Raw genomic sequence first — 26747 nt, 5'->3', positions numbered from 1 at the left:
GTTGTTATGTCGATTAAGGTTTTATTCCATACATGGAGCTAATATACTACTAATACCTTTTCTCAAGAAGACTTATTGCAGGGTAGGACTGTAGGTGAAGCTACGTGTGAAAACTTCTGGGGCATCCCAACTTGTTCTGCCTGTTCCTCTTAGCAAGTCCTGTCCAGATCTGGGGGTTTGGAGCCACCGTGAATCCCTGTTTAGGGGCTTTTTGGAAAACATGAAAGCAAGGACAGTACGTGTGACCAAGTCCTCTTTTTCTGGTGGAATGTGAATAACACCTCCACCGCACACGGCACGCAGCACGCCTCTGGTGCAAGAGATTGCGGCTGGGGAGCAGGGTGTCACTGCAGAGGACTTGCCAGCTCTCCCAAAGTAAGATTTGGCAAGCTGTACTTTTTTTGATTTCTGAGAATATTTTTTTAACATAGTTTTCATAAAAGCCTATCTTGTAGTGCTGCATTTCAGCAAAGAATACTGCTTTTGCGCTTCTTTAAAGGAAAACTGCAGTAAAATACCAGGTGTGCAATCTGGAATAGAAATCTTCAGAAGTCAAACGCAAAGGACATTTAACCCTGACCAAGCAGACTAAACATTTGGTACGAAAGCTGGAGAACATTCAAGATAATAATAACGTGCTCTGCATGTTGCAGTACATCTCCTCTAGCAGTTGGAGTCCAAAAAGGTCACATCAACCATGAGTGAAGAAAGAAAGAAAAACACTCAGCAAGATGAATATTGCTCAGAGCATTAATTTTCCCATACCTTCTTCCACAGCAGGGTCACAAGCAATTAAGAGTCCTCATAGTAGGAACACTTCTACTGACATACTTTCCTCTCACCCATCATTTTTTTCAAATTTCTTACTTTGGGCAGGTGGTCGGTCATGATCCAACAAAACTAATTTTTATTTGCAAATTAACCTAGAAATTAAATTTTCTCAGACAAAAGGTTGAAGTGTTCTTCCCTTCTATACTCCTCATTTTGTATGAGGTGAGCCAGTCAGCAGCTTTCTGTCCACTACTGTCCACTTCTGTCAAGCTACTGGGAAAATACATTAATACATTACATTGCATTGCATCTACTTTAATATGATACTCAATAAAGCTGGGGTTTTATGAAAAAAGGTTTGAGAAGCAAAAATGAGACCATGTGAGAAATACCTTCCTGATCTTGAAGAAACAGAGCTGACAAGTTTCACATCAGGGTATTTATTTTAATATTTATGTGCTCCTAAATGTTCGTCTGATTCCATTTCTCTTTGCAATTCAAGAGAAACATCCGAGATTTTGGAAAAGAGGAAGAGTTGTCATGTTAGCAGGAATGACGGTGTTAACGTAACACATCAAAGTGACAAGATGCCTGAGTCGTACTCACCTGGGAATCAGAATATTTTCCATTTAACGTCCACTTGGAGGGTCAGGTGCACCATTGCACACGTCTGCACCGGGGTACATGCAGCGTCCCAGGGGACCCGCGTTTTCCCCTGCACACTCAGTTTTGGTGACTGTTTAAAGACATGGCATATCCTTGCATCTCACGTATCTGTTCAGATTTTTATATCATGCCTGTTGACATGCTGTCTGAGTGCTTCTTTGATTGTGTTACCCATTTGAAATGTCATTTTATCTATGGGTATCTGATAGCACAATCATTCATATGCAGTTGACTGCATTTATTTGTGGCATGACTTAAACGGATGCACCTGCAAGTCTACATAAAAAATCACCTGAGCCTATGAACTGCAATTGGAAGGAAAGCAACAGAATGCACATTTCAGTGTTATTTCTCATTCTTTGGCACTCTATTTGAACGCCTTTTTTCTTCTCAAAGGAGAGAGAGGATTTCCTTTTTATGCAGGGCTACTGTACGGATACAATAGACGTCGTTTTTTCAAACAAGCAATTTTTTAATGTTCTTTTAAGGAAATTCATATGTGTGTATGTATATGCATATTTATATTTCTAACCCCCCCACACACACCTGTTTTCTGTCATTTGAATGTTCTGAAACAATCATTCATTTTTAGTTTCAGCAAGACAGGGCCGTCTGCTGCGTCCTGCTGGCGCTCCAGGCTCTCTCCTCAGCCTCCAATGAAGCCTTCGCTCTCCACGCTGGCTCCCTCCGGCGCAGTACCCCCGCCCTGCTGCACCTGCTTCCCCTACACCTCATCCTCCTCTGGCTCACGAGGAAGGCTCCTTGACATCTCCGAGACCCCCAGAGAGCGCGGTCTGTGCCTGCCAGCCCCTCACTGAGTGGAGCGGGGCTGCTGCAGGCGAAGCCGCGTGAAACGCCCCAGGTAGAGAGAGCAAGAGAAAATCCTCCTTTCTCTTCCCCGGGGAGGGGGAGATGATCGCCAAATAAATTGCAGTTAAATCAGAAAACACCCTGTCTGCAAAATTAATTGTGGGCAGTGGTAGCAGGCAGATAGGCTTCCCTTCTGAAAAGTGCCCTGAGATTTTGAGGGATCTGCATGAAACAGCTCAGCATGAGTAAAAATTGCAGAATTGAGTCACGGAACTGGGATCCTGAAGGCTTTGGGGTGAAATAGGTGTGTATCTTTTAGAGAAGTTGCTTTACATACCAGTATGGCATTTGTAGACATTTAAAACCTTGTGGCAATCCCAAACCCCAGCCTGCGTTTCCTGACAGTGTGTTCAGTGCGACTTGGAAAGGGTGGACACATCAAAGGCTTCCCAAAGTGACATCCCTGGATGGCCACAGCAGCCATGCTTCATGGAGAAATGTCTTGTCTGGTTCATGGGAACATGACAACTTTGCTGCCATTTTGGGAAATTATTATTGTGCCTTTTTTATTTCGCAGAATCATAGAATCATAAAATATCTCATGTTGGAAGGGACCCATAAGGAACATCGAGTCCAACTCCCTGCCCCTCGCAGGACTACCTAAAACTAAACCATATGACTAAAGCATCGTCCAGATGCTCCTTGAACTCTGACAGGCTTGGTGCCGTGACCACTTCCCTGGGGAGCCTGTTCCAGTGACCGACCACCCTCTCAGTGAAGAGCCTTTTCCTAATGGCCGATCTGAACTTCCCCTGATGCCACGTCATTCCATTTCCTCATGTCCTGTCCCTGGTCACCAGAGAGAGGAGATCAGCACCTCCCCTTCCTCTGCCCCCCGTGAGGAAGTTGTAGACTGCAATGAGGTTGCCCCTCAGCCTTCTCTTCTCCAAGCTGAACAAACCAAGTGACCTCAGCCGCTCCTCGTAAGTCTTGCCCTCGAGACCTTTCACCATCTTGGTCGCCCTCTCTGGACACACTCTAATAGTTTGATGTCCTTCTTATATTGAGGCACCCAAAACTGCACACAGTACTCGAGGTGGGGCCGCACCAGTGCAGTGTAGAGTGGGACAATCACCTCCCTCAACTAGCTAGCTGTGCTGTGCTTGATGCACCGCAGGACACTGTTGGCCCTTTTGGCTGCCAGGGCACACTGTTCACTCATATTCAACTTGCCATCAACCCAAACCCCACATCTCTTTCCGCGGGGCTGTTCTCCAGCCTCTTGTTCCCCAATTTGTATGTATAACCAGGATAACCCCATCCCAGGTTGAGAATCCGGCACTTGCTCTTGTTAAATTTCATACAGCTGGTGATTGCCCAGCTCTCTAGTCTATCCAGATCTCTCTGTAAGGCCTCTCTGCACTCAAAGGAGTCCACAGCTCCTCCTAGTTTAGTGTCATCAGCAAGCTTACTTAATGTATGTTCGATTCCTGCCTCCAGCTCATTTATAAAAACATTAAAGAGCACTGGCCCTAAAATCAAGCCCTGGAGAACGCCACTGGTGACTGGCCGCCAGCCTGATGTAACCGCATTTACTCTAACTCTCTGAGCCCGACCCGTCAGTCAGTTGCTCACCCAACATATTATGGGTATTTGTCTGGCTGTGTGCTGGGCATTTTGTCCAAAGGGATACTGTGAGAGACAGTATCAAAAGCTTTTGATTTCTGGTAGTGTTCTTGTATTTATTTTTGGGGGGTTTACAGTGACCTCAGGATAAAGCACCCATGACCCAGACGGAAGAGAATGACAGGAAAATCCAACAGGGCTCACGGTTCGCAACAATTTCTGTCCACTTGCCAATGAAATAAACGTCCTGAGATTATTGTGGTTGTTGAATTAAAATGCAGATGTGGTGCATAATAGTTTCTGCGAAGAGGTGTATTACATGAGTCATTAAAATCACTGAAAAGATAAAACCAAGCAAAGAAAACTGGGAATACCACTGACCTCAAATCATTTCTCTGCCTTGTTTCTACCTAATCAGACAATAAAGGAATTAACCCGCTCACTCAGGTGTTGCTCATGCTTTCTGAATTTTCGCAGGGATTATGTATGGGTGGAGACGATGAGACCTGGGTCTGCTCAGCTTGAAGAAGAGGAGTCCCACTGCTGTCTTCAACTACCTAATGGGAGGCTATGCTGGAGCTGCGCAGTGAATGGTGAGAGGCAGCAGACACAGGCTGCAGCAGTGGAAATTGTCACAAAAGTGTCACAACTGGCCCGTGCCGACCGAGGAGAGAGGCTCGGACGCAAAGGGTGGAGTTACAAGAGTCATGCTTTTATGCATGCTCAGGAGGTGTCCCATTCAAACTGGGGCACCCCGAATGCGCTTTTACACATAGTTCTTATACCTTTCAGGGATCCAGATACAACATGATTTGATTAATCGCTACTTAATGCACACGCACTACTGTTTTGCAAAGCAACTGTAATCCTATGGCAGCATCATCCATCTGCTTCTCTCTTGATCTAGACGTCCCTGGAGCTGGTCTTGCTACAGTTGCTGTGATGCCAGATGATGGGAGGGTTTCACGGAGCTGCTAGAGGGGTGAGGATGCGGGTGTTATCTCTGTAGTCCAAGGGGTATCCTTTTTTCTTCAGGGTGGGGGCCGTCACCCTCTTCCTTGCAATGCAGTGGGGTCCTTTAGTAAGCACGACTATGCAGTGCACAGTGTAAACTCTCTCTCTCTTCAGAAAGTTCATACAATTTCACTCCATAAAGACGAAGAGGGAATGAGATTTTTTCCTAACAAAATTCAGCCTAGCTAGCCGGCAAATCCTGGCGATCAACCGCTAGCGCCGGCTGCCCTGAGAACTCGTACCATTTCAGCCGATTTCTTTTTTTGTGTGTTTTTTGTCTGTTTTTTTGGTTTTTTTAAAGTAAATTTTGCCATCCCTGCGTAAAATACCCCTCCTGAAGCTGAGGCGTCGGTTGAGCAAGCCATTCTTCTGACCCCAGTTTGGGGAGGCGGGGGCGGGGGGATGATTCTGCAAGAACATTCACGGGCATATAACTCCCGGGCCAGCATCGCTCGGGACTGAGCAGCGGGGGCCGCCGCCGCTCCGCGCCGCCCCTCGCACCGCCGCCGCCGGGACCCCCCCCGGCCCGCCCGCCCCCGGCCCGGCCCCGGCCCGGCCCCGGCCCGGCCCCGCAGCGCCGGGGCGGTGCCGCGCTGATGTCAGGGCGCGGGAGGCGGCGGGCAGCGGCGGCATGGCGGGCCCGCTGCGGCTGTTGTCCCTCTGCACCGGCGCCGCGCTGCTGCTGCTGCCGTCGCCCGCCGCCGCGCGGAGGCCCGGGCGCTGCTCGCCGCCCTGCAGCTGCTGGCGGGAGTCGGCGCTTTGCGTGGGGGCGGCGGGGCCGCCCCGCAGTTTGCCCGCCGGCCTGGGCTCCTTGTGAGTGCGGGGGATGCGGGGGAGGAGCGGGGAGAGGGATGCGGGGCGGTCCCGCTTGACGGGTGGCTTCTCTTTTGGTTGTTTTTTTTTTTTTGTCCAGGAGCCTGGTAAACGGGACCTTCGCCGAAGTCAAGGACAGGATGTTTTCCCACCTGCCCTCCCTGCAGCTGCTGTAAGTACGGCGCTGAAAAAGGCAACGGCCAGTTCGCGCTTCGCCCGCTCCTCCTAGCCAGAGTTACGGGTGCCCTCGTAGAAGGGGAGGAAACGGGTAAATCCCCACCTTGTGCGGCCCCGCTGATAGAGCTGCTCTTTCCTACCCGGGGGATGCCTTTTCCGCTCATAAACCACTTCCTACACCGTGTATTTAGTTACTGAAGGAGGACAAAATGTTTCCTGATGCCCTAAGTTCCTTTTTTAAAGATTTCAGCTTTAATAAGTTTAGGGGAGAGTTTTCCCCCTGGAGCCATGTGGTGGTTCTCGCTCGCCCTCACTTTGCGCCCGGGAGTCTCACGTTGGCTTTGGGATGCCGCGGACGCGACGGGGGCCGAGCAGAGGCTGCCCCAACCCACCTCAGAGGAAAGCCTCTGTGCCTGAAGCACTGGTGTTGTCTGCAGCATGACTCTGTGCTTCAGCGTCCGACTTGGAGGGTGGGCCCTCGGATGCTTCTGACCTGATGGACCTACAGGCAGGATGGTCCCCTGTCCCAGGGGACAGCGGTCCAGCTCCCGGCACTCTGCAGCCCTCCCTCCTCCCTGACCTCGTGCAAATCGCTCGGTTGTGCCCGTGTTGCAGCCAGGTGTGTGCCTGCAGCTCCGGGAGCTTACCCAAACTTGCTTTAATTTAGCTGTCCTGGGAGGCAATAGCAGGGAAGGCACAGAGATACGGGGTGCAGTACGAGCCCCCCTGGAGAGCCCAGATACTTGTTTCTCTGGTAGTCTGCAGAGAAGCCGTGCCGCTGCCTGTGCCCTGGCTAGCCCACTGCAGCCTGTCTGCAATGCCCAATACCAAGCGGACCCTCCACGCCTCCCCCTGTAAGGACTGGGTTACCCCTAAAGCAAAGACACGCTGCAAAGAAAAACTCGGCAAAAAGATGCGAGGCACGCCAGAAACCCAGGCTAGGCACTTGCCACAGAGCTAGATGTTGCTAGATGCTGGTCTTAGCAAGAGTTAGTCCCTAAAAGCATTTGGTAGCATGATGGCCAGTCTCCTCTCCTCGGGCACCCCCACCTCATTCTCAAAGGCCTGCCTCGCTGTTTGGGGGGAGCAGCACCCCATGGAAAACGCTGGGGAGAAGAGGGCAAATCAAGAGGTGGAGGCTTTCACCTCCTTTAGCGTGGCACCGGTCCCAAACCCCAGTTTTTGTGGGACTCGCAGGCCAGCACAGAGCCCTGGGCAGAGGGCAGGGGGACTTTGCCCACCGGTGAATGAGGGCAAACAGCAGCCCTGGGCCAGCTGGGAAGGAAAGGGATGAATCCAAGGGTGGACTGAGAGAAACCGTGGGTAGAAAATTAGAGATGGGAGGAATCTGGCTTGTTTTGGATAGTAGTACTGAGAAGAGTGAGGAAGAGCAGATGAAGGTTATCCCTTCTCCTTAGCTGTAGTAGATTACCAGGAGGAGATGCTGGGGTGTGTGGGGTGGTGGGGCAGAGGTCAGTTGTTGAGAAAGTCGGAAGTTGCCCATGTCACTTTATGCGGTAGATCAGCCCTGGGAGCAAGAGGGGTTTGTCACCACCACCACCGCCGCCGCCACCTTGGGCCCTGACAAATTTTGTTGGTTAGTGTAATTTGTGGCTCTTCCCTTCAAACATGAGAAAAAATAATGATTAAATAACAAAAGAGATACATGCATAATTGAGCACTTGGGTACCTCAGGACTATGTCTTCTGTGGAAGCAGCCATGGTAAAATAGTAACGCAAGGATTTGTTTTTAATGGCGGTCTGCATCTTTGTCAGATTTCTTTGGATAATTTAAGGAGCATGTGTCTAGTATTAGCATAATAACTGAGGATCACAGGGAAAGTTTGCATTTCATATGTTCATTAGTCGTCTAAATTAATTTTAGTAAAATGCCTAAAACCATACAAAAAGAGGATTAATAAGTTACTCTACTAAAGCGATTAGTGCAGAGATATTCACTTGTAGTGGAAAATTCTGAGATTTTCCAAAAATCATTTCTTTTGAGTAGCATTTGATTTTTAGACCAAATAAGAAGTTTTGCTATTTTCTTAAAAGGAGATCGCTCTCTGTGCCTTTGAACATCAACATTGGAGATCATCTGCTTGTGCTTTGATACAGCAAAGAAGGAACTTTGCTGGCAAAGCCTCTCCGTAGCATCCTTCTCCCTGACCGCCTTGTCCTGGCTCAGGTGACAGCCGCTGTGGTGCAGCTCGAACACGTTTTGTCCCTGAAGGTCAGGCAGGAGGGCAAGGCAGTGCCTGGAGCCGGCAGCACCGCCGCTCTTCCTCGCTGCCTGCGGACACAGGGCTTTGCTTTGCAAGGATAGCAGGACTCTCTGTCTCTGGTGGTTTGGGCATGTCTGTGTTTCCAGCTGATGAACCGGCCGCGTGAACCGTGTGCTGTCCTCCCACGCCACAGGCCGTAGCCCGTCTGCAGGTCAGGCTTGAAGCATCCCCCTGGGAGCGCAGAACGAGCAAGCGCTGATCCACTGAGGCTGCATAAATGAGAGCTGGTGCTCATACAAAAGGGCTCCCCCCCCTTCTGGGAGCTCAGGAGTGGCGCTGAGAAGGTCTCTCGAAAATTTTCGGTGTGGCTGGAGGGGTGGTGGGCAACTGGGGTCCACGCTCAGCAGACCTACCCTCTAAGGACGGCTTTTCCTGCTCAGGGGACCGGGGAGTCAAGGGCCAGGTTGCATTTAACCAAGGTGAATGGCACAGTGAACATTTTTCCTGGGGAGTAGTGGACATTAACTAGCATCACATTATGCCTTTGATTTTTTTTTTTATAGACCATTCCACAGTATTTTATGTGTGCTGCATTGGTGGGGCAATATGGGCTCGAGTCAGTAAGATTAGTTTAGTCACGGGCAATAAACACAACAGGCATAATCCAGTGTGTCAAGTTTTAATGTGCTTTCCTAATGCCTGCTCTCCGTTTTCAGCCTGCTGAACTCCAACTCCTTCACTGTTATACGAGATGATGCCTTTGCTGGTCTCTTCCATCTAGAATACCTGTAAGTTTGGTATTTTATGTCTTCCCCTGTCCTTTATAAATCAAGATGTTTTGACAAGTTGCCAAGACTCCTGCTGTGGAGTCTTAGTCTTTACTGTGATTCCCAGGAGCAGGGGAGATGAAGGATTTATGTTCCACTCCTGAGCAAATGTCCTTTACAGTGGCTTACCATTTTTCAGAGGTTGCAGTGGATTTTTAAAATATGCCGTGAGTGCAAGGTGGCTCTGTGCAATTACAGTACACTGAAACGGCCCTGCTGAGCAAGAGCTTGTCCTGGCTTGCCAGGCCAGTGCCATCACTGTCAGGGGGCTTTGAACCTCGGGAAGGAGGTGGGGAAGCCTCTCCTGGCCTGCTGGCAGCCTGAAGAGGAGGTGCAGAGTATCCGTGTACTGCCCAGAACAACCCTGATTACCCAACTGCTTCTCTTCCCCCAAACTTTCCTCTCCAACTTTGCCCTTTTTCTGATATCCCATTTAATGCCTGTGGCATTTATCTTTATATTATAAATATATGAATATATAAATATATATTTCATATAATATAAATTATTGTAATTGTTTATATTATTATTTAAATTTAATTAACTTTCCTTTTCTTTACTTAGTTCACTTCTTTGTTGATTTTTACATTACCTTCATTTCCCGATTATTTTTTTTTTAGGTCACCCTTTTTTCTTTTAAAAAAAGTATTAGCCCTGGTACCAGGTTGTCCTCACTTCATACTCCAAAGGACTGCCATTTCTCTCTGTTACTGGACATGAGCTGGTATGTTTGAAACTCTGAATATGACCGGCAAAAAAATTCATCCTTCCACTCACCTTCCTGTGCTGAAAAGTAGCTGTGGAAGACCTTTCTGTCTTTTTCTGAAGGAAGACCAATGCTCATAAAGCTGACTCTTGCTAAAGTCTTGCAGGCAAGTAGGTATTAAGGCAGGGCATATTCAGGACTAATGGTCTGATACATGCGGAGCAGCCAACAATGGAATTTGCGGATCAAGAAACAGAGGATAATGGTAAATGGTATATGCTGAAATCCACGATTCAGCTACATCTGGATTTTTCAGCGATAGCGAGTTACCTAATCATTCTCTTTTCCATGTGTCTACAGGAAAAAAAGTAATTTGCAGAATGTTTGCAAAAAGGAGGAAAAACATTTGTATGGTGTTTCGTTAATGACTTGCTTTCAAGTGCTGCTGAGTCTAACATGGAACGTGTCCCAGCAGCACACGCAGTCGTAGTGGTTGCATTGGTACCTGCAGCCAGACCCCTGTCTGAAGGGAAGAAATCCTGCCCCTCCTCAGCTGGTCAAGGGGAAAATGTCTGTCCCTGGTTGCCAGCTGCAAACCAGGGAGCAGAGAAAAGACTGGTAAAGCCTTACAGTTTCCATTTCCTTTAGTGGCAGCTGAACAAGTGGTCTCAGTTAATGGTTATGGTCGCCCTCCCTGACAAGTCCACAGAGCTTTTCCTCTTCCCAGCAAATCACACCTCCGCCATTTGGGAACTGGGTGTGAGTGGCCTTTCTCTGGGGTTGTTTTGGCCATGCAGCCGGTAACACCGTTACAGCTTCAATAACTCATGTCTCTCAGTTACCAGTGATCAGACCTTACAGAGAATAAGAAAATCCTGCTGACAAACAAGATCACTGCCCGCTGGTGATCAGAGTGGTGTTCCCAGGGTAGCACCCCTTCGAGGCCAGGTTTGGTGACTCAGGAATCCAGCAAATTACTGAGTCCCAGCCCAAATATCCATCATCTCGCTGCAGTGTGTTCAGTGAAGCTGTATTTATTTGCACGGACGGGTGAGCCGGCGCTGCGCGGCGATGCCAGGTGCCGGTGAGGGTGTCAGGAGGCAGTCTGGCTCTCTGCAGATTGAATTCGTGTCCCCAGGCAGCCTTGTAACAGAGTACGGCTGACCCTCTTCTGACATCCCCCACGTAGACACAACACTTTCTCATCCGCACCCTTTGCCTGTGGTCAGGGTCACGGTCACTTCATGAAGGATTTTGGCTATGCCTAAACTGCAGAACCAAGCGCACTTGCCATCTCCTGCATCCCCATCTTGACTCTCTCGAGAAGAGACCTTGGCTTATAGCATTTTTTCTCCATTTCCCTGGAAGGCATACAAGGATGTGTAGGAGGAAGGGAGACACTTTTGTCTCATAAAACCTTTTATAAAATCAGCATGCAGTTGTCTTCATCCAAGTACAGCTGTACCATGCAATATCTTGATGGCCACCTGGCTGCAATTGCTTTGCAGGGCTGATGGTGTATTTAGGGATGCGTCCTCAAGTGCTCAGGGGTCAAGATGCTCAAATATCACCTCTTTCTTTAAATGCTGACGTGCAGTCAGGAGGAGCAGCATGCTCCTGGAATCGATATGTGCCTGTTGTTATTCCCCCAGCGCATGGGGCCGTGACTTGTGTGCAGCCGGGCGCCCTGCAGAGGTGGCGTCCTGTCTGGAGAGACCTGAACTGTGGCAGCAAGAAGGAAAACAAGGCAGCGGTCTTGTCATTTACGCAGGCTTCGATGTCTGCAGCTCACGTCACGGCTCTGTGGGTGCGGAGGTGGCATTGTGCATGCAGTCATGGGAGCTCCCCATCAGAGCGTCTGTCTGCAGTCTGGGCAGCCCTGGCACCGCTGTGCTGCCCCATGGTTTTAAAATGCAGGCGATTTGTGAGAGGAGGGTAGGACTTTAGCTTCTAAAGTCCATCTCAGAAGCCTCTCCTACACAGGTCTCTTGCCTCACACAACACACCCCGAGAGGATTAACCAACAGAGGAATAATGTTCTTTGCTGTGTTCATTTTGTTCCTCTTCTGCTGGATGTTTGTGTCATGTGCTGTCCCTTGTGCCACCCAGTACCTGCATCGTTCCTTGTCGTCCGCCCAAGGAAAGGGGAAAAGGGAATGTGAGCAGCTCCACCGAGACTTCCCCGCCTTTAAGTCTGAAGGGGCGACCCAGGAACCTGCTGAATTTGGAGACCATAGGTTAAAGCACTAGTGATGCTAATAATACTGCTAATTAAAGTCTTTTAAAATACTTTTTTTTTGCCTAGATTCATTGAAGGAAACAAAATTGAAACCATTTCAAGAAATGCATTTCGTGGCCTTCGAGACCTGACTCACCTGTAAGTTATTTAACACTTGGTAGAGTAATTTGTACTTGAACAGAACTCTTCTGGGGGGCCGCTGGTTTTCCTGCCACATAGGAAACCTCCCTTCCCCTCCATGCATCAGCTTCCTCCCGCTGTCAATAACGTGCTTTGCACAAATTAAAAAATGGCCTTTAAAAAGTTCCTGCTCGGGCAGCACTGCGGCATGTTGGGCTGCCTGCGCACGCTTGCAGCTCGTGCTGGGGTGCAGCTGTGACCCGTGGATGCTGCACCGGTACCACCGCGATACCACCTCCTCGTGATTAACATTCCTCTTTCTTTCCAGTATGCTCAGTGAGTTCTCTGCGTGTTACATTTGCACCTGGGCCATAACAAAGCTTTATATATTTTACTTTTACGTGAGCTTCAAGCAATCTCCATTCTCGAATGAGAATAATTAATGTGTGCCTGTTCCTCCTAACTATTACCAATGCCAGTGTCTGGACAGTACCAGATAATTAACAACCTGTAAGGGCGCTCAGACTTAGTAAGAGTCAGCCAGACAAGAGATAGCAATGATACTAAGCTCTAACTTTCTTTTCTAGTTCTTTGGCCAATAACCATCTCAAAGCTCTGCCAAGGGATGTCTTCAGTGATTTAGATTCTTTAATTGAACTGTAAGTAATGAGAATCTTTCTATTGAATGCCTGCTTCTGTCACTCTGTTACTCTGAGTTTTACATTCTGGGTTTGTGTGGTGCTGTATCCGATATCTGCACAGAAAAGAAATGTGCGTTTTGTTGCTCTAGCTTTTCTCATTTTAAAATTGTTTACTTGGTAGACTCCTCTAAAATAACTGCTATTTCTCAAATCATTGTTGCTTCTCGTGATGCTGTACATAGCTTGCATTATTGTACTTCTTTCTGATGTTTCATATAAATTGTTTTTTAGGGAAAGGGAGACAATGAATTTTAAAACTACGATTTCTCTGAACATTTTTTCCTGTTATTGTTGCATGTATTCCCGGAGATTATTTTAGTAAAAGGCATTCATTTAAAAAAAATGCTTTTTTTCTTGTTTTTGTGCAGTTGTAGCACATTGCTGACTTACTGTCAGTGTTTTCCTGTATAACTGAGCTGCTAGTCAGCTTCCCCTATTTTTGGCCTGGCTCTCCCAAATAGCAAAGTATAACTGTAAGCCACAAAAATTGCCAAGGGATCGCAGAACAGGTACAGTGTTGAAATTGCACATACATTAGTAGGGAGAGGTTAAATTGACTCCAGATCAGCAGCGACTCTAAAAACACAAGCTTGACATCTGTATTTGCATGTAACAGACAAATGGTACCACTTTGTCAACCAGTGGTACTGGAGTAGCTTAGTGAAGGAATGGGATTTATCACTGTCGGTGGCAGATGGCAGGATGGAGGCTTGCAGCAGACAACCACACTCTCAGGATTTATTACATTATAATCCTAATCCTATGAAAACTCATAAACATGAGTGACTTCACACATGAATCACAGTGCTCTATTAGTAAGATTATATGTGGGCATATTTCCTAGATTGAAACTGTTTTTCAGGGACAACACTCAGTGAAGGAAAGTCCATAGTAAGAGAGTCTGAATAAAACTTAAGAAACTTTCCTGTTCTCAGTTCAAAACCAATTCAAGGCTACTCAGATACCTTTAAATTCAGTATGTCAAGGTGGTAACAGTTCTGTAGTATTCATATTGCTATCGACCTTTTCAAATATGTTTATTTCTGTGTGTTTTTTTAGAGATTTAAGGGGAAATAAATTTGAGTGTGACTGCAAAGCCAAGTGGTTGTTTTTGTGGTTAAAGATGACAAATTCCACTGTTTCTGATGTCCTGTGTATTGGTCCAGCAGAATATCAGGATAAGAAGTTAAATGATGTGACAAGTTTTGATTATGAATGCACCACTACAGGTATTCAGAATGTATATTTCTAAGCACACTACAAATGGTTAAATATCAGAAGTTTAGACTATACCCTTTTGCTTCTGTGAGCATGACCTGGGGGGAGGAAGGGGTTACATACAAAGCACCTCCGAGTAATAGAGCAAGCATAAAATGGGAAAATTACATTTCAAAGCCAAAGTAAGTAGCGAGTTTTTATTTGGATTAAGTGATAATGGGAGAAGAGCTCTGACTATTCATATTCCAAAAGACTTGATTATGACTCACTTTGTGACTTAATTTTCATCACAGAATGCTTTCTATTATCTGGAATAAGGCCATATAGTTATGGCAGATGAGCTTCCCAAAATCTCTGGATTTCACAGAAAGCAATGAAAAGAAGTTCAAATAATGTGGCTATATCTGTTATCTTTATTCAATAGGCCACAATTTAATAGCATCAAATGTGGCGGCAATATTGCCAGCAGTTCTTCATGGAACTCCATTACGTTGGAGAAAAATGTCCAATAATATTCTGACTACTGTCTTGGTTAGGATCTTGATTTTTATTTTAGGTAATGTAAAGCATGCTGAAGGAAGTGAAGAGAAACTTGCATGTGGTTATGCTTATATTTTATGACCGAACAGCCGCAGTTACCTATCTTTAAATGTAGTCACATCATATAACTGAGAATATCAGCTGTGAGTATTGTTCTTCATCTTTCATGTATATGATGTCAGCACTCTGCCTTTTTTCTATACACTAATATCAGAGGCGTTCGAGCTCTCATCTGTCATCAAGGCAGTCATCATCATTAAGAGACAATAGAAAAGTTGATTACTAGTAAAGTAAAATAAAGTTTCAGGACAAGGTATGAAAGGTAATCCAAGGGCAGTATGTAAAGGGAAAGAGAATGAACTCAGAATTCAAAAATATGGCAGAAGAGCAGCAGAGGTAAAGAGCAATTATCTGCTACATAAAAGGATGTCAAAACCAGGAGAGCAATGTAGCTTAGAATGGTACCAAAGTTACGTTCCTGTGTCTGCCAAATCACCGAGATGCAAAAGTACAAAGTAAAAGCAGGCTTTATTTCATTTCAATCTGGTTTAAGCAATTGCGCAGCACTAACAGCGTGCAAGAACAAGCCTTCTCAGACCTACACTGCCCTACCTCCCCTCTGCCATCTCTTTGTACCTAGAAACCTAACTATAAAGTTGCTACAGGCAAAATCCACCCTTAATGTTAGTCCCTTTGTCTGCTGTAAGCGAAATTACACCAAGCATAAATCTAATTTCACATGCTGTAGAGTTTGCTGGGGAGCTAAGGCGTTACGTGTGCAAGGATTGCCCAGCTGAATATTTGTTCAAATGCTATCAGAGAAGTGGTCTCACAGCACAGCATATAGCTGTAATACACTCTGCAGATAGTAAAGGGACGTTTTCAAACCAGTCATTCTCTGGCTGCTGTGAGGGGAGGCTGCGTGCCTCACCCCTCTGGCCTGGGGGTAGGCAGCAGCAGGCGTCCCAGAGCTCCAGTGCGTGGTGAAGGTGGAGGGTGCAGAAGATGTGGAGCTCTGGTGTCCTTACAGAGTGTCCGAGAGGGACAGACTGCATGCAGGAATGACCCCTAAGAGACCAAACAGAGATAAGTAGAGTAGAAATGCAAATCTTCAGGAACGTGTCACCTCTGAGACAGCATCACGTCCCCTGCACTGAACTGGAAGTTACCTTGCTTGAGCTGTAACCCTCCAGTGGCCTTGGTGGTCTGCGGTGTCAGGCCACAGCTGCTTTTTCCTTCTCTGCCATTGCCTCCCCCAGATCCAAAGGGAGCGTAAATATGCCCATATTCATTCCTTGAGGACTGAGTAGTCACAGGCTCCGGCTTGTACTATATTTTGAAGTAAAGCAACATACCCTGTAGGTGTATTCTCCTTTCCCACTCAGTGACGGGCAGTGCTCTGCAAATCTCTTTCATTCATGTTAGTCTTTAGTACTGTATTTCCCTCCTTTGCCAGGCATGAGCAGACTCTCCATCATTTCTGCTTTCTGGTACTCTGTGTCGAGCATGACTGGACGTAGGATGTGGTAACAAAGCAGTTTGCTTGGTAAAGCATGCATCTTGGCAGCTCCATCAGTTCACTGTGTCCTCTGAACTGCTACAATGGTAACAGGAGGAGAGATGTAAAGAGGTGCTGCCATATTAAACAAAAGGTCAAAGAACAAAACGCTTCTATTGCTTATTCACAAAGTGATCCACAGTGTCGGTGATCTGCACTTTTAACTCTTTTTGTGATAGCATCTCTCTTTTCCATTTCTCACGGCTTGCATCACGGAAGCAGGTTAAGCCATTTCACTTCGTTTCTTGTCTTTCTCCCGCAACGGTGTGTGAGGGGGCTGTGCTGTGGCTGTAAGCACGGCAGGGGAATGTGTACTTACTTTCAGGAGACTGGAAGATGGGCCTTGCACTTCCACCGTCACTGGAAACAGGCTGTGTGCACGCCTGGGACCTGCTTTGCCCAGACCTGCCGGCAGGGATCATCTCGCCGAGCTTTGAAAGTTTGGTTTCCCTTTCTTTACCTAGCTGGGACTGTCTTCTGGAGGTGGTCCTCTCTTGCCCCGCTGTCTGGAAGGAAGGTAGTTTGCAAATTAAGAGTCACCTGCTCCGTACGCACTCCTGTGCTGGAGGTCACCTGTGCCACCGTGGTGGGGCACAGGAAGGGGTGGCTAATGCTCCCTGAGAGCGTTACCCCAGGTCCTGAGTAGCCTCACCTAGAGCAGAAGTCTCCACCGTGGAGAAGAAGGGCTGTGGGGAGAGGGGAGCCGAGGCGGCCGAGTCGCAGGATGCAGTTTAGGAGCTGCTGCCCAAAGAGGTCATCGCTCCCCTTTCTCTTCCGTGTCCTCCAGCATTCCCCACGCGCTTCCTCTCTGCTCTGCCAGCATCAGCGCTCCTCTGTGCAGGCATCAGCCAGAGCAGGGGCTACCAGGAGGGAAATCAGCCCAACAACAAAAGCGTTGGGTCCCTTGTCCATGACGGCTCGTGCCGTTCAACAGCCAAAGGAGCGGAGGCAGAGCGGGCGGCTGGAGGATGGGGGACCACCCCGGCCCTCAGCAGCGGAAAGCAGTGTCAAAACCATGTGTCTGGAGCCAGAGAGAGTATCGGGGTGCATCGGGGTGAGGGGGAGACAGCTACAGCCCATGCAGCCAGCAGCACAAGGGGGAAGCGAGGGCTGCATCCTCTTCCCTCTCCCATGCAGGCTGATCCAGCTTAAAAGAGAAAAATGTTGGGAAACATCCCCCTCCAGCTCTGTATTTACTGTATGATCTCTTCCTAGCATTAAAGCAAGGCATGTGGACCTGCCTGTAAAACTAAATCAAGCCCCTAAGACCTGCATTTTTAGCAAACCTGATGTGGCAGCATCTCTTTACTGTGTAACCCTGTTCCACATTAGAGCCTGGTATTTCCAACTGGTGCTAAAACCAATGTTTATTGCTTTTTACTGATTGTGACTGATTTTGTTACCCATTTTTACTTATCGAGTGACATAAAGAGCCCAGTGACAGGTACAAGTAAAAATAGCTGTGTTAACACTGAATCATTTCTGAATGAGCAGTGGGCTTTAACACACAGACCTGTTTGTTTTAATTCACAGATTCCCTCAAAGTGTTTCACAACTGTTCAGATGTCAAGAGATGTCTTTTTCAGCATTAGCTTTTTTGGTTTTTTTCTCAAGATTTTAAAAATATTTTTATTTTCTGTGACCGTATCCGCTATTGCTCCATCCTTAGCTACCTTTCGTGATTTATCACTTACTTTTACTTTCTGCATACTTTGGTGTCAGTTTTCTCCAGTCCTTTTATTTTCCCAGTGAGAATGAAGATGACTTTCTTGTTTTCCTACCAGCATTTATGAATCAAGCCCAAACTCTATTTATAATAGTCCCTCGAAGAATGGAGACTGTCATTTCTTTTGCAGCTGTAGAATCTGCTCTGTTTGTTTAATGGTAGTCATCTATCTTTATTCTCCAGAAGTGTAACTCCTCAAGGGCAAGGCTTTCAAGCATGCAGAGACAGAGAGTTCTTCATTCAAAACCAATTATTTCATAATGCACCAAAATGAGGGATTCGAGTGAGGACTTAATTACCATTTCACCAAAATCCCTGGCTGCTCAGGCCCTTCCAACGTAGGAGTGCATGGTGAAAGCATCTAGCAAATGGAGCTTGAAACAGAGTGGTGCGTGGTTCTGCAGAGAAACTCCATGGTAGTGGAAGATGCATTTCCTTTTCTATATATCTATATCCATACATCACTTCAGCGCAGGCCTTCTGCCACGTTCTAGACCCAAGTGCTGGCTTTTCTTTGTCAGCTCTGCTATACCAGTTCCTTTTTCTGATAATAGTGACCTTGCCCAGCTGTCAGGCCAAAGAGCAAATTCAGACCCAAGTCTCCCTGCTTTGCCCCAGATTGGCTCTATGCTGACTGCTGACTTAGCCCAGGGTAAATTTTAGAGTTAAATCTACAAAGGCACTTGGATTTTGAGAAGAAATCTTGAATTTTGGAGTTACACTCTTAGTCTTTACAGGTTGCGCCAACTCCTCGGTCTCAGTATCTAGAGTAAGTTTTCCACTGGATAGTAATTTGCAGGTTGGTTGTATTTTATGCCTAAACTACTTTACGATGCCCCATAAAACGTTATGTTAACTGAGTTTTTGATTACACCATTTTGTCTATGGTCTAGCCGAAATGGGGTTATCCCCAGGCAAACTTCAGATTATCATTTCACTTTCTGCCTGGTTTAGCATAACACAAATTGCTAGTGATTAAATTTGCATGACTTAAGTTATTGGACTTCAGCTGGAAGTTGCTGTCTCTCAGCTTGAAAGTGATTCTAGCAAGGCCATTTCACTTGATGGGAAAGCAACTTCCAGCTGTGGGGAAAGAGACTTCTCTCTCGATATCCTGACTTCATTGACACCAGCCAGCCTAGCTGGAAAATCTGATTTCTGCCACTATTTACCTATTTGATCTCCTTGGCAACTATATTTCCAGAGGACAGTCTATGAAGCCTAAAGCAGGAGAAGCTTTCCCCTGTTGCTGCATGCCTAACGTGAGCGCTGACACTTCCATGCTAGTGTTACACAAAATCCAGAGTATTTAACTCCTTTTTCAGTGTTAATTGTTATAATCAGCAACCACTTACTCTGTGTTTGCAGCAAGACTGTATCCTAATTGTTGTAAATGTGTGTTTCTAGATTTTGTTGTTCACCAGATTTTGCCCTACCAGTCAGTTTCAGTGGATACGTTCAACTCAAAGAATGATGTGTTTGTAGCCATTGCACAGCCCAGCATGGAGAACTGCATGGTGCTGGAGTGGGATCACATTGAAATGAATTTCAGGAGTTATGACAATATCACAGGTATATGAACACTGGGATTCCAGGCATTGATGAACTGTTGGTGTTTCACAAGGACGAGATTCGTAGATGGGACCAGCTGATGGTTTTTGTCCTGAATCTCTGTTGAAATTGGCAGATCAAAGTGTGTAATGTTTGGGCATGAGTGACTTCATGGAGTAGTGCATCTTGTTAATACTTGCACATTTAACCTCGCTGTAGCACACAAACTAGGCTTTTTTTGTCTGATCTTGTAAATTGTTCTGAAGGCACAAACACTTGCTGTGAATGTCACACCATGGCCCAGCTTAGACACTCACTGCCTGAATCACACTGCAAGTTAAAGTATAGGCTAAAGGAGCCCTCACTCTTGCCCCAGTGCCTGCAAGATAGAATATAAAAATACTCTACTGCATGTAGAAGGAAATAGGTCTGAAGGATGCATCTAGGGTAGGCTGGCCAGGAAAGTGTGTTTCACCACTGAAGATGACATAGAAATATTTAAACCGTGGTTGTTATGTAAAGAGATGTGCTGTAAAGCTTTCATGTTTACTTTCCATTTACAAACGTGCTAAATTAGCATCCTGACCAGATTACTCATCAAACAAAAAGCCCATGTGGATGGCAGGTGATTTTCTAATGCTAACAACCATTCTGTCACTAACTGACACTCATGGTGCTATACAGAGTTCAGTCACACCATGACAGCAGGGACAGAGTCTTTAGAGCTGTTATACGCTGCCCAGTTTCCCAACTACTTTAAGCTACTGGTTCTGAGGTCTCAGGAGCTAAATCTATCCGTGGAGCATCCTTCCCTCCTGTTCCTTGTTATGTCCGATAGATTATTTTTTACCTCGCATTTTGGGAAACCAAGAGTATGCTGCATCCTCCTCTAGCGTTGTGGGAAGTCTACAAAAGCAGCAAGCACCTACCTCCTCAGATCAACTGTGCGTGTCACTAACGAAAATTTACAAGATGCTACCCCTCTGTCAGGAAATTCTGGAAATGAAAAATTTTGCTTTTTCAGGTTTCATTGTGTTTTGCTAGCTTAGGGGGACATATGTACCAGTGGATGTAAACTGAGAAGTTGATGGCCTGAAGAGAACTAGCAGAGCTCTAGAAAAGCTCTGGAAATGAAGTTGAGAGTTTAGGTCATTTGCAAAGACAGCTGTCTTCTGGATGTATTTCATCTTCCTGTGAATGACATGATTAGGAGACATTTCTGCTGGGGACTTGTGTCCTAGCTTCACACCCAGCGTGCATGATGAGACTCATTTCTCGAACGACCGTCCTGTGGTCCTGGAAGGCCCAAGCTTAAGCTCTGGACTCTGAAATGTAAGTGAGCGAGAGACTTTTGCCAAGGGACACAGGCAGGTAAAGAGCCTTTTGTGGAGCCTAAAGAGTGTTTTGTAGAGCTCAGGAGCCAGCTATGTGCTCCATGGGGAGTTTCATAACTAACTATATGCTTGATATTCACATGGCCGAATTTAGCCCTTTACAACATGGGCTTATTGACCTGAACTAGTTGTCATGATTGCCTTTAGAGTCAACATGCAAAGAATAGGTGTTGCTATCCTCTTCAGGAGGAGACATCTACAGGCCAGGTGAAATCTTTTCTAGGGTGCTTTTTGACTAAGTTAGACCAGAAAGAGCCTGGATGATCAGCTCAAGAATTTGTGTCTATGCTGCAGATATCGGTACTTGAGATGAATCCCAGCCCTCCTACACTGTAATGGTGGTAGATCATCTGAGGCTGGCTGTGAAACACCTATGGGGAGGGGGTCAGCAGAGATGCTAGGATGAGTCTCCTGTAGTGGCTGTGACCGTGCACACATAGAGGAGCGTGTGCAGATACCGTTCTACTTAAACTGTGCACTTCAGAGAGGAATTCCTCTCCTCTTCCAACAAAACCTTTCATATAGAGTCTGGTTGTTACTTTGTTGATGTGGATCTTGTATAATTATTTGACATTCTCAAAACAGACCATAGCTCAATCTGATCTAATCTGGCAACTGCAGTATTCCTAAATATTTCTAGTTTAATGTAATCTCCAGAAGACTTAACAGAAACAACAGAGTTAAATTTATCTTTTTCATCCTGCTGTCAGGTGATATATCCACAAGACACATCAATATTTCTATTTACAGTACCAAAAAGCTGACTCTAGTCCTCTTGGAGCAAGAAAAATAGACTATATTTCATTCTTCTAGTTAAACTGGAAAGATAGACATTCCAAGAATAAGAGAATTTCAGATTCCTGCTGAGTCATGAGATAACAACTCTTGTTATTTTGGCTTAAATAAAACTTGGCTTAAATAATTGTTTTGGATATGAGGGGGCATGTGTTTGAACAAACAGAGAAAGAAAAAGTATTCTGGTTAAAAAGGAATGAGCATTTTAGGGCGGATCATACTTGCACACCTTGAGGGGTGTGACGTTTCCAACATTTGAAGTCATCTTTCCAGTTATTGGGGAGAAAAAAGTATGAAAAGAACCTCTGACAGCATGTAGTAAAAGACAAAATTATGAAATGGTGAAGATTTAAAAAAAGGGGCGGGGTGATTTAGTAATATCTCTATGGTTTAAAAGCTGCTTTGTACTGTGCTAATATGCATGCTTTTTTTTTTTCCTTTGGGCAACAGGTCAGTCCATAGTGGGATGTAAAGCCATTCTTGTTGGTGACCAAGTCTTTGTGGTGGTGGCACAGCTCTTTGGTGGCTCACACATTTACAAGTATGATGAAAGCTGGACAAAGTTTGTCAAATTCCAGGATATCGAAGTATCTCGCATTTCCAAGCCAAATGATATAGAGCTTTTTGAGATAGACAGTGAAATGTTTTTTGTCATAGCAGATAGCTCTAAAGCAGGTTTGTCAACAGTGTACAAGTGGAATAACAAAGGATTTTACTCATACCAGTCCCTTCATGAGTGGTTCAGGGACACTGATGCCGAGTTTCTCGATATAGATGGGAAATCACATTTAATCCTCTCTAGCCGCTCCCAGGTTCCCATTATACTCCAGTGGAACAAAGTTTCCAAAAAGTTTGTCCCACACAGTGAAATCCCCAACATGGAAGATGTCTTGGCTGTGAAGAGTTTCAGGATGCAAGATAACCTGTACATCACACTCACGAGATTCATTGGTGACTCCAGAGTTATGAAATGGAATAGCAAACAGTTTGTGGAGATACAGGCTCTTCCATCCCGAGGAGCCATGACACTGCAGCCTTTCTCCTTCAAGAACAATTACTACCTAGCCTTGGGAAGTGACTATACCTTCTCCCAGATATACCAGTGGGATGATGAAAAGAAGCTCTTTGTGTTATTTAAAGAAATCTATGTGCAAGCGCCACGGTCTTTCACAGCTGTGTCAACGGATCGAAGAGATTTTTTCTTTGCCTCTAGTTTTAAAGGAAGCACTCAAATATTTGAACACATAATCATTGACTTGAGTTTATGAAAAGCTGCTGAAGTGAAATTCATGTGGAATGACATTTATACACAAGCAAAACAAAGAGAGACCTTTCCAAAAACAGGGTGTACCTATGGAGTATGATGACATTTTCTGAACTTTTCAAACTTGCATATTAATCAGGGATTGCATTTACTTGGTTACTGCATGACATGTCTGTTTTTTCCTTTTTCAAAGATGCTTTGTAATCTGCAGTCATTCAGAGGAGAGTGCAGTGCATTAAGATTAATGTTGACATCTAAGAGAATGATCTAAATTTTACCCAGAAAACTACCTTGAATCAAACATCTCATAAAGGAAGTAAAGAGTAAGCCATACAAAGCATGAAATGATCTTGACTCTTAAACTAACATGTTAGTAATGATTTTAAGATTAGAGCCATTTCTTCGTGGTTGCTAACAAATTGTAAAAGCAAACAGTAACGTCCCAGAATACACTTTATTTTGGTTTCTTGTGGTCTGTCTTCAAAATCTGTCTTAGTGGTTTATAGTAAGTCCGAGGCATTGTTTTAATTCATTGTAGATTAAAGGGAAAGTCAAAATCTATTGCCATTTTTCTTCCATTATTCACTATTTCAGCCACAAATTGTGCATAACAAATAGCCCAGCCCACAGTAACTGGGTAGCCAGGAAGAGAAGGGTATGTCACTTGTAGATTGTGAGATCTTAACAAGTTAACACAGACAGAAAATAACAGAGGTCTGCTTCGTGCCCTGAAGGAATCGACTACAAATTCCGTCCACTTTCTGTTTTAATAGGTATTCCAGAAATTCACCCCATTTTGCCCTAATTCATACTCTTCCTGATGATTTCAATAGATTCTGGGATGTTTTAACAAGTAAATCTGTTGTGAACTGTCATTCTAGAAGGCACAGCTTAAGCTTAGCCTGAAACACACATCTACGTTCATGTACTCCATGCTGTAGCTCGTCTGTATGCAATGAGATGATTTATTCTCCAGCGTTCTCCCCCAGCACAGCTCACAAGCAATAAATTCAGGTTTTGGTTAACACAAGCTGTATTTGGGGAATCCTCCTTCTGGCTGAGGCCTACATATGACTTGAGTATCACCGAGTCTTTTGAAACCAAGGCAGCTGGAGCTGTTTCAGGCTAGAGCTAACCCTGGCTCCAAGAAGAAGGGTTTCCTCTTGGTGGCTCCAGGCCTTCACTGGGTTGCCAAGTCGCCGAAGGTTAAACAGGACGATGTGAACAGACCGTGCCGCATTGGTGTTTTGGGTGGCTACAGCCTAAGGCATTCAGTCATCCTAAATAGCGCAGTCCTGGCACACAGAGTCCCTGTCAGGATAACAGCAAGGGACTGTTTTCATGGAAAGGCTCTCCACCATCCTTACTCAACAAAGTTCTGTATCAGAGCCCTTGTTTGTTCACTTACAAATAAGTTTCTTTAAGTTTTCACACCACGTAGCGTACCAGGTTGTTTTAGCATGTCTTGCTGCTGCACTGCTGCCTTGGATAATAGGAAGGGTTTGCGTAAAGTAGGCAGAGCAAAGGAAACTGTCCTTTAGTCCGTCATACTCAGGGCTGTCTCACCATCTCTGTGCTGAGTGAGCTTCATGTTTTTGCCCTGGACACATGAAACATGGTCTATTGTCACAAACAGAGATGTTCTCACAGGCTTTCTGACATCCAAGATGTGAACGGTGCCGCAGAAGAGGATTATGCACAAGGACTCCCATGAGGAGTCATAACCTACCAGTGACCTGGAATATCACAGCCTTCCCCAACGTTTGCCTCACTGCTATGAAATAAAATTATTACTGTCAGAGACATAGCTAATTTTATTTTGTTTTTAAATGATGTGTTAATTTTTTTTCTTATAGAGGTGCTCATCCTGGTTTTACTTTTAATTACATTGGCAACTTAGCCCATCCAGCCATCTGAAGTATTGCACTCTGCTTTCCAAATCCCAATGCGGTGTCAGTCCCATTGGTTCAAGCAGACCAGTAGATGCAAACCAACCCTCTGCAGCAGGTTTTAGCAATACCTCTCCTAGGATTAAGCTAACGAAGCTGACAAAACTAAGAGATGGTTCGTATGTCTGCCAGTGAATGCAATTTCTTACCATTTTCCCAGTTTACTTTTTAAAGCGGGTACGGCTGGCAAGCGATGTTTCTTTAAACTGTGTTGGTTGTGGGAAGGCATGTTTTTATTGCTTTTCTGCCCAGTGTGCATGTTTAAATAGAGTCAGATATTCTGCCAAGGGGGGGCACTTCTCAGTGCGCCAGCACTTTCTTTTAGGGCTCACTGCTAGCACCATTCACTCAGCAAGGGGCATCAGTCAAAGAGCTAAAAGCTAGTTTAGAGAAATTGGATCTTGTCATTTTTTACTTGAAGGGGAGGAAAAGGGCTTGTGTATCCAATACCAGGAGATTGTACTGTTTCAAGAGCCAAGGGGACTTTGAGACCTGGCTATCAAGTTGAATTAAATTAAAATGGTCTCTGCAGAGACAGGCTTAATAAAGAGGATAAAGTGATCCACAGGAGTCTAGCTCATTCACAAGGGACCAGAAGAAGAAAGTGAGGGAAATGAGTTCTGCAGGCAGGCTGCCGCTTCTGCTGAGTAGCCGTGTTGATGGTCAGAAAGCCCAGCTCAGCATCCCTCCCAGCTTCAGGAGCCTGGAGTCAGACGCCGGCTCGCCTGTTCTGCTGAGTTAGTGCACCGAGGTCAAAGCAGCTAAGAGGGAGGGCAAAAAGCACCAGCTGATGAAGAAAAGAGGTTAACGCTACATGTCGCAGGATTAAACAAAGGCAGGGTCTCAAGAAGAGCCCTGTTCTGCTCTTCCTGCGCCCAAGGAAAAGCTGCAGGAGGCAGCCATAACAACAGCAATCACTAAGCATCGCAAATACTTTCTGCCTTTCCAAATGCAACAGTGGTTTTGTCTCCATGGCCTATATTCTGTAACAGAAATTGTTTTGAATAGTAAATAAACTATGCATATTCATGATTTATTGCAACTGTTAGATCATCAGGACAGTGAGAAAGGTAATTTTTAATGTATTTAAAATAAATACAACTATGTAAAGAACAGTAGTTTATATAAGCATAGATTTAATACAATGTGCTAGCTACAGTGGGAGCATTTTAAGGCTGTATATACATTGAGCTTTTTTTAGTAAAGAGGAGCTGATTCAATCTATGCTACTGACACATGTATGTACTCTTTCAATATATGAATAAAACGTAGTTAACGAGAGTAATAGCGGTGCGTCATGCGTGTTAAAATATCCATGCTGTGAAGATCCACACTGCCAGAGGGATGGACCAGGTGGGCAAACGGGTCCTTGTCCATTTATGATCGGGTTTGGCTTTTGAAAACGTGGAGGAAGCCGTGCTCAGCTTAGTTAAACTCAGTTTCTCTGCCTGAGGTAGCTCCGACCTCCAAGGTTTTGCTGTTCCCTGGCTTTCCCCTTCACTCTTTCCTTACACCCCATCTAGTGTTAGCAAGTATGTAATGCAGCTATTACTGCCATTTTCGGTTCATACTAAACTCAGTTGTTTCCTTTCTTTCTTTCCCACCGCAAAACCAAGAGATCTTCATTTTCAAAATAATTTTCAAAATGTAAGATACTTAAGCAGGTTTCTTACATGCAGAGTGGATAGAAACCAAGCCCTAAAATTAATCCCTAGATTTTCAGATCTTCACTATGGGGTCTCTTAAGATTTCTTAAATTTTACTGAATCATTGGCATTTACTCTGAAATTGCAAAAACAAATATAAATCTATCAACAGTGAATACATTTGATTTAAAGCAAGCCTTAAGCATTATCCACTGATCCAGCTAGTCACTAATCTAGGGAATAATTCTTTTTGTTTCCTCTTCTTTCTTCAGAGACAGCACAATTCCCTGTAACTAATTATAGGCTTGTGCAATCAAAGACATGTCTGACATACCATAATGGATGCAGTTGCTCTGGGATCATTGCTTTCCTTTTGGGTATTCTACTTTTTTATGAGTCAGCAGCCCTTGA

General features: G+C 45.3%; 1 protein-coding gene across 1 annotated transcript; it reads left to right on the top strand.

The window, feature by feature from the left end:
* The first annotated feature begins 5484 nt into the window (after window positions 1-5484).
* Window positions 5485-25960, top strand: LGI2 (leucine rich repeat LGI family member 2). Its single transcript, XM_072862999.1, has 8 exons — window positions 5485-5700; window positions 5801-5872; window positions 8819-8890; window positions 11941-12012; window positions 12582-12653; window positions 13755-13924; window positions 19145-19309; window positions 21928-25960. The coding sequence occupies exons 1-8, from the start codon at window positions 5519-5521 to the stop codon at window positions 22743-22745; spliced, it is 1623 nt and encodes a 540-aa protein (XP_072719100.1). The 5' UTR covers window positions 5485-5518; the 3' UTR covers window positions 22746-25960.
* Window positions 25961-26747: the final 787 nt, after the last annotated feature.

This window comes from Ciconia boyciana, chromosome 5 (genome assembly GCF_034638445.1).
Source record: "Ciconia boyciana chromosome 5, ASM3463844v1, whole genome shotgun sequence".
Taxonomy (NCBI): domain Eukaryota; kingdom Metazoa; phylum Chordata; class Aves; order Ciconiiformes; family Ciconiidae; genus Ciconia; species Ciconia boyciana.
The sequence above is the reverse complement of the archived record's forward strand: the minus strand, read 5'-3'. Positions and strand labels throughout refer to the sequence as shown.

What these genes read in the sequence shown, in the direction of transcription:
- LGI2 (XM_072862999.1), top strand. Translation starts at nt 5,519, where the DNA reads ATGGCGGGCCCGCTGCGGCTGTTGTCCCTCTGCACCGGCGCCGCGCTG. An exon ending in CTGCCCTCCCTGCAGCTGCT is followed by an intron (nt 5,873 to 8,818) that starts GTAAGTACGGCG and finishes CTCCGTTTTCAG; the next exon opens with CCTGCTGAACTCCAACTCCT. An exon ending in TTAGATTCTTTAATTGAACT is followed by an intron (nt 12,654 to 13,754) that starts GTAAGTAATGAG and finishes GTGTTTTTTTAG; the next exon opens with AGATTTAAGGGGAAATAAAT.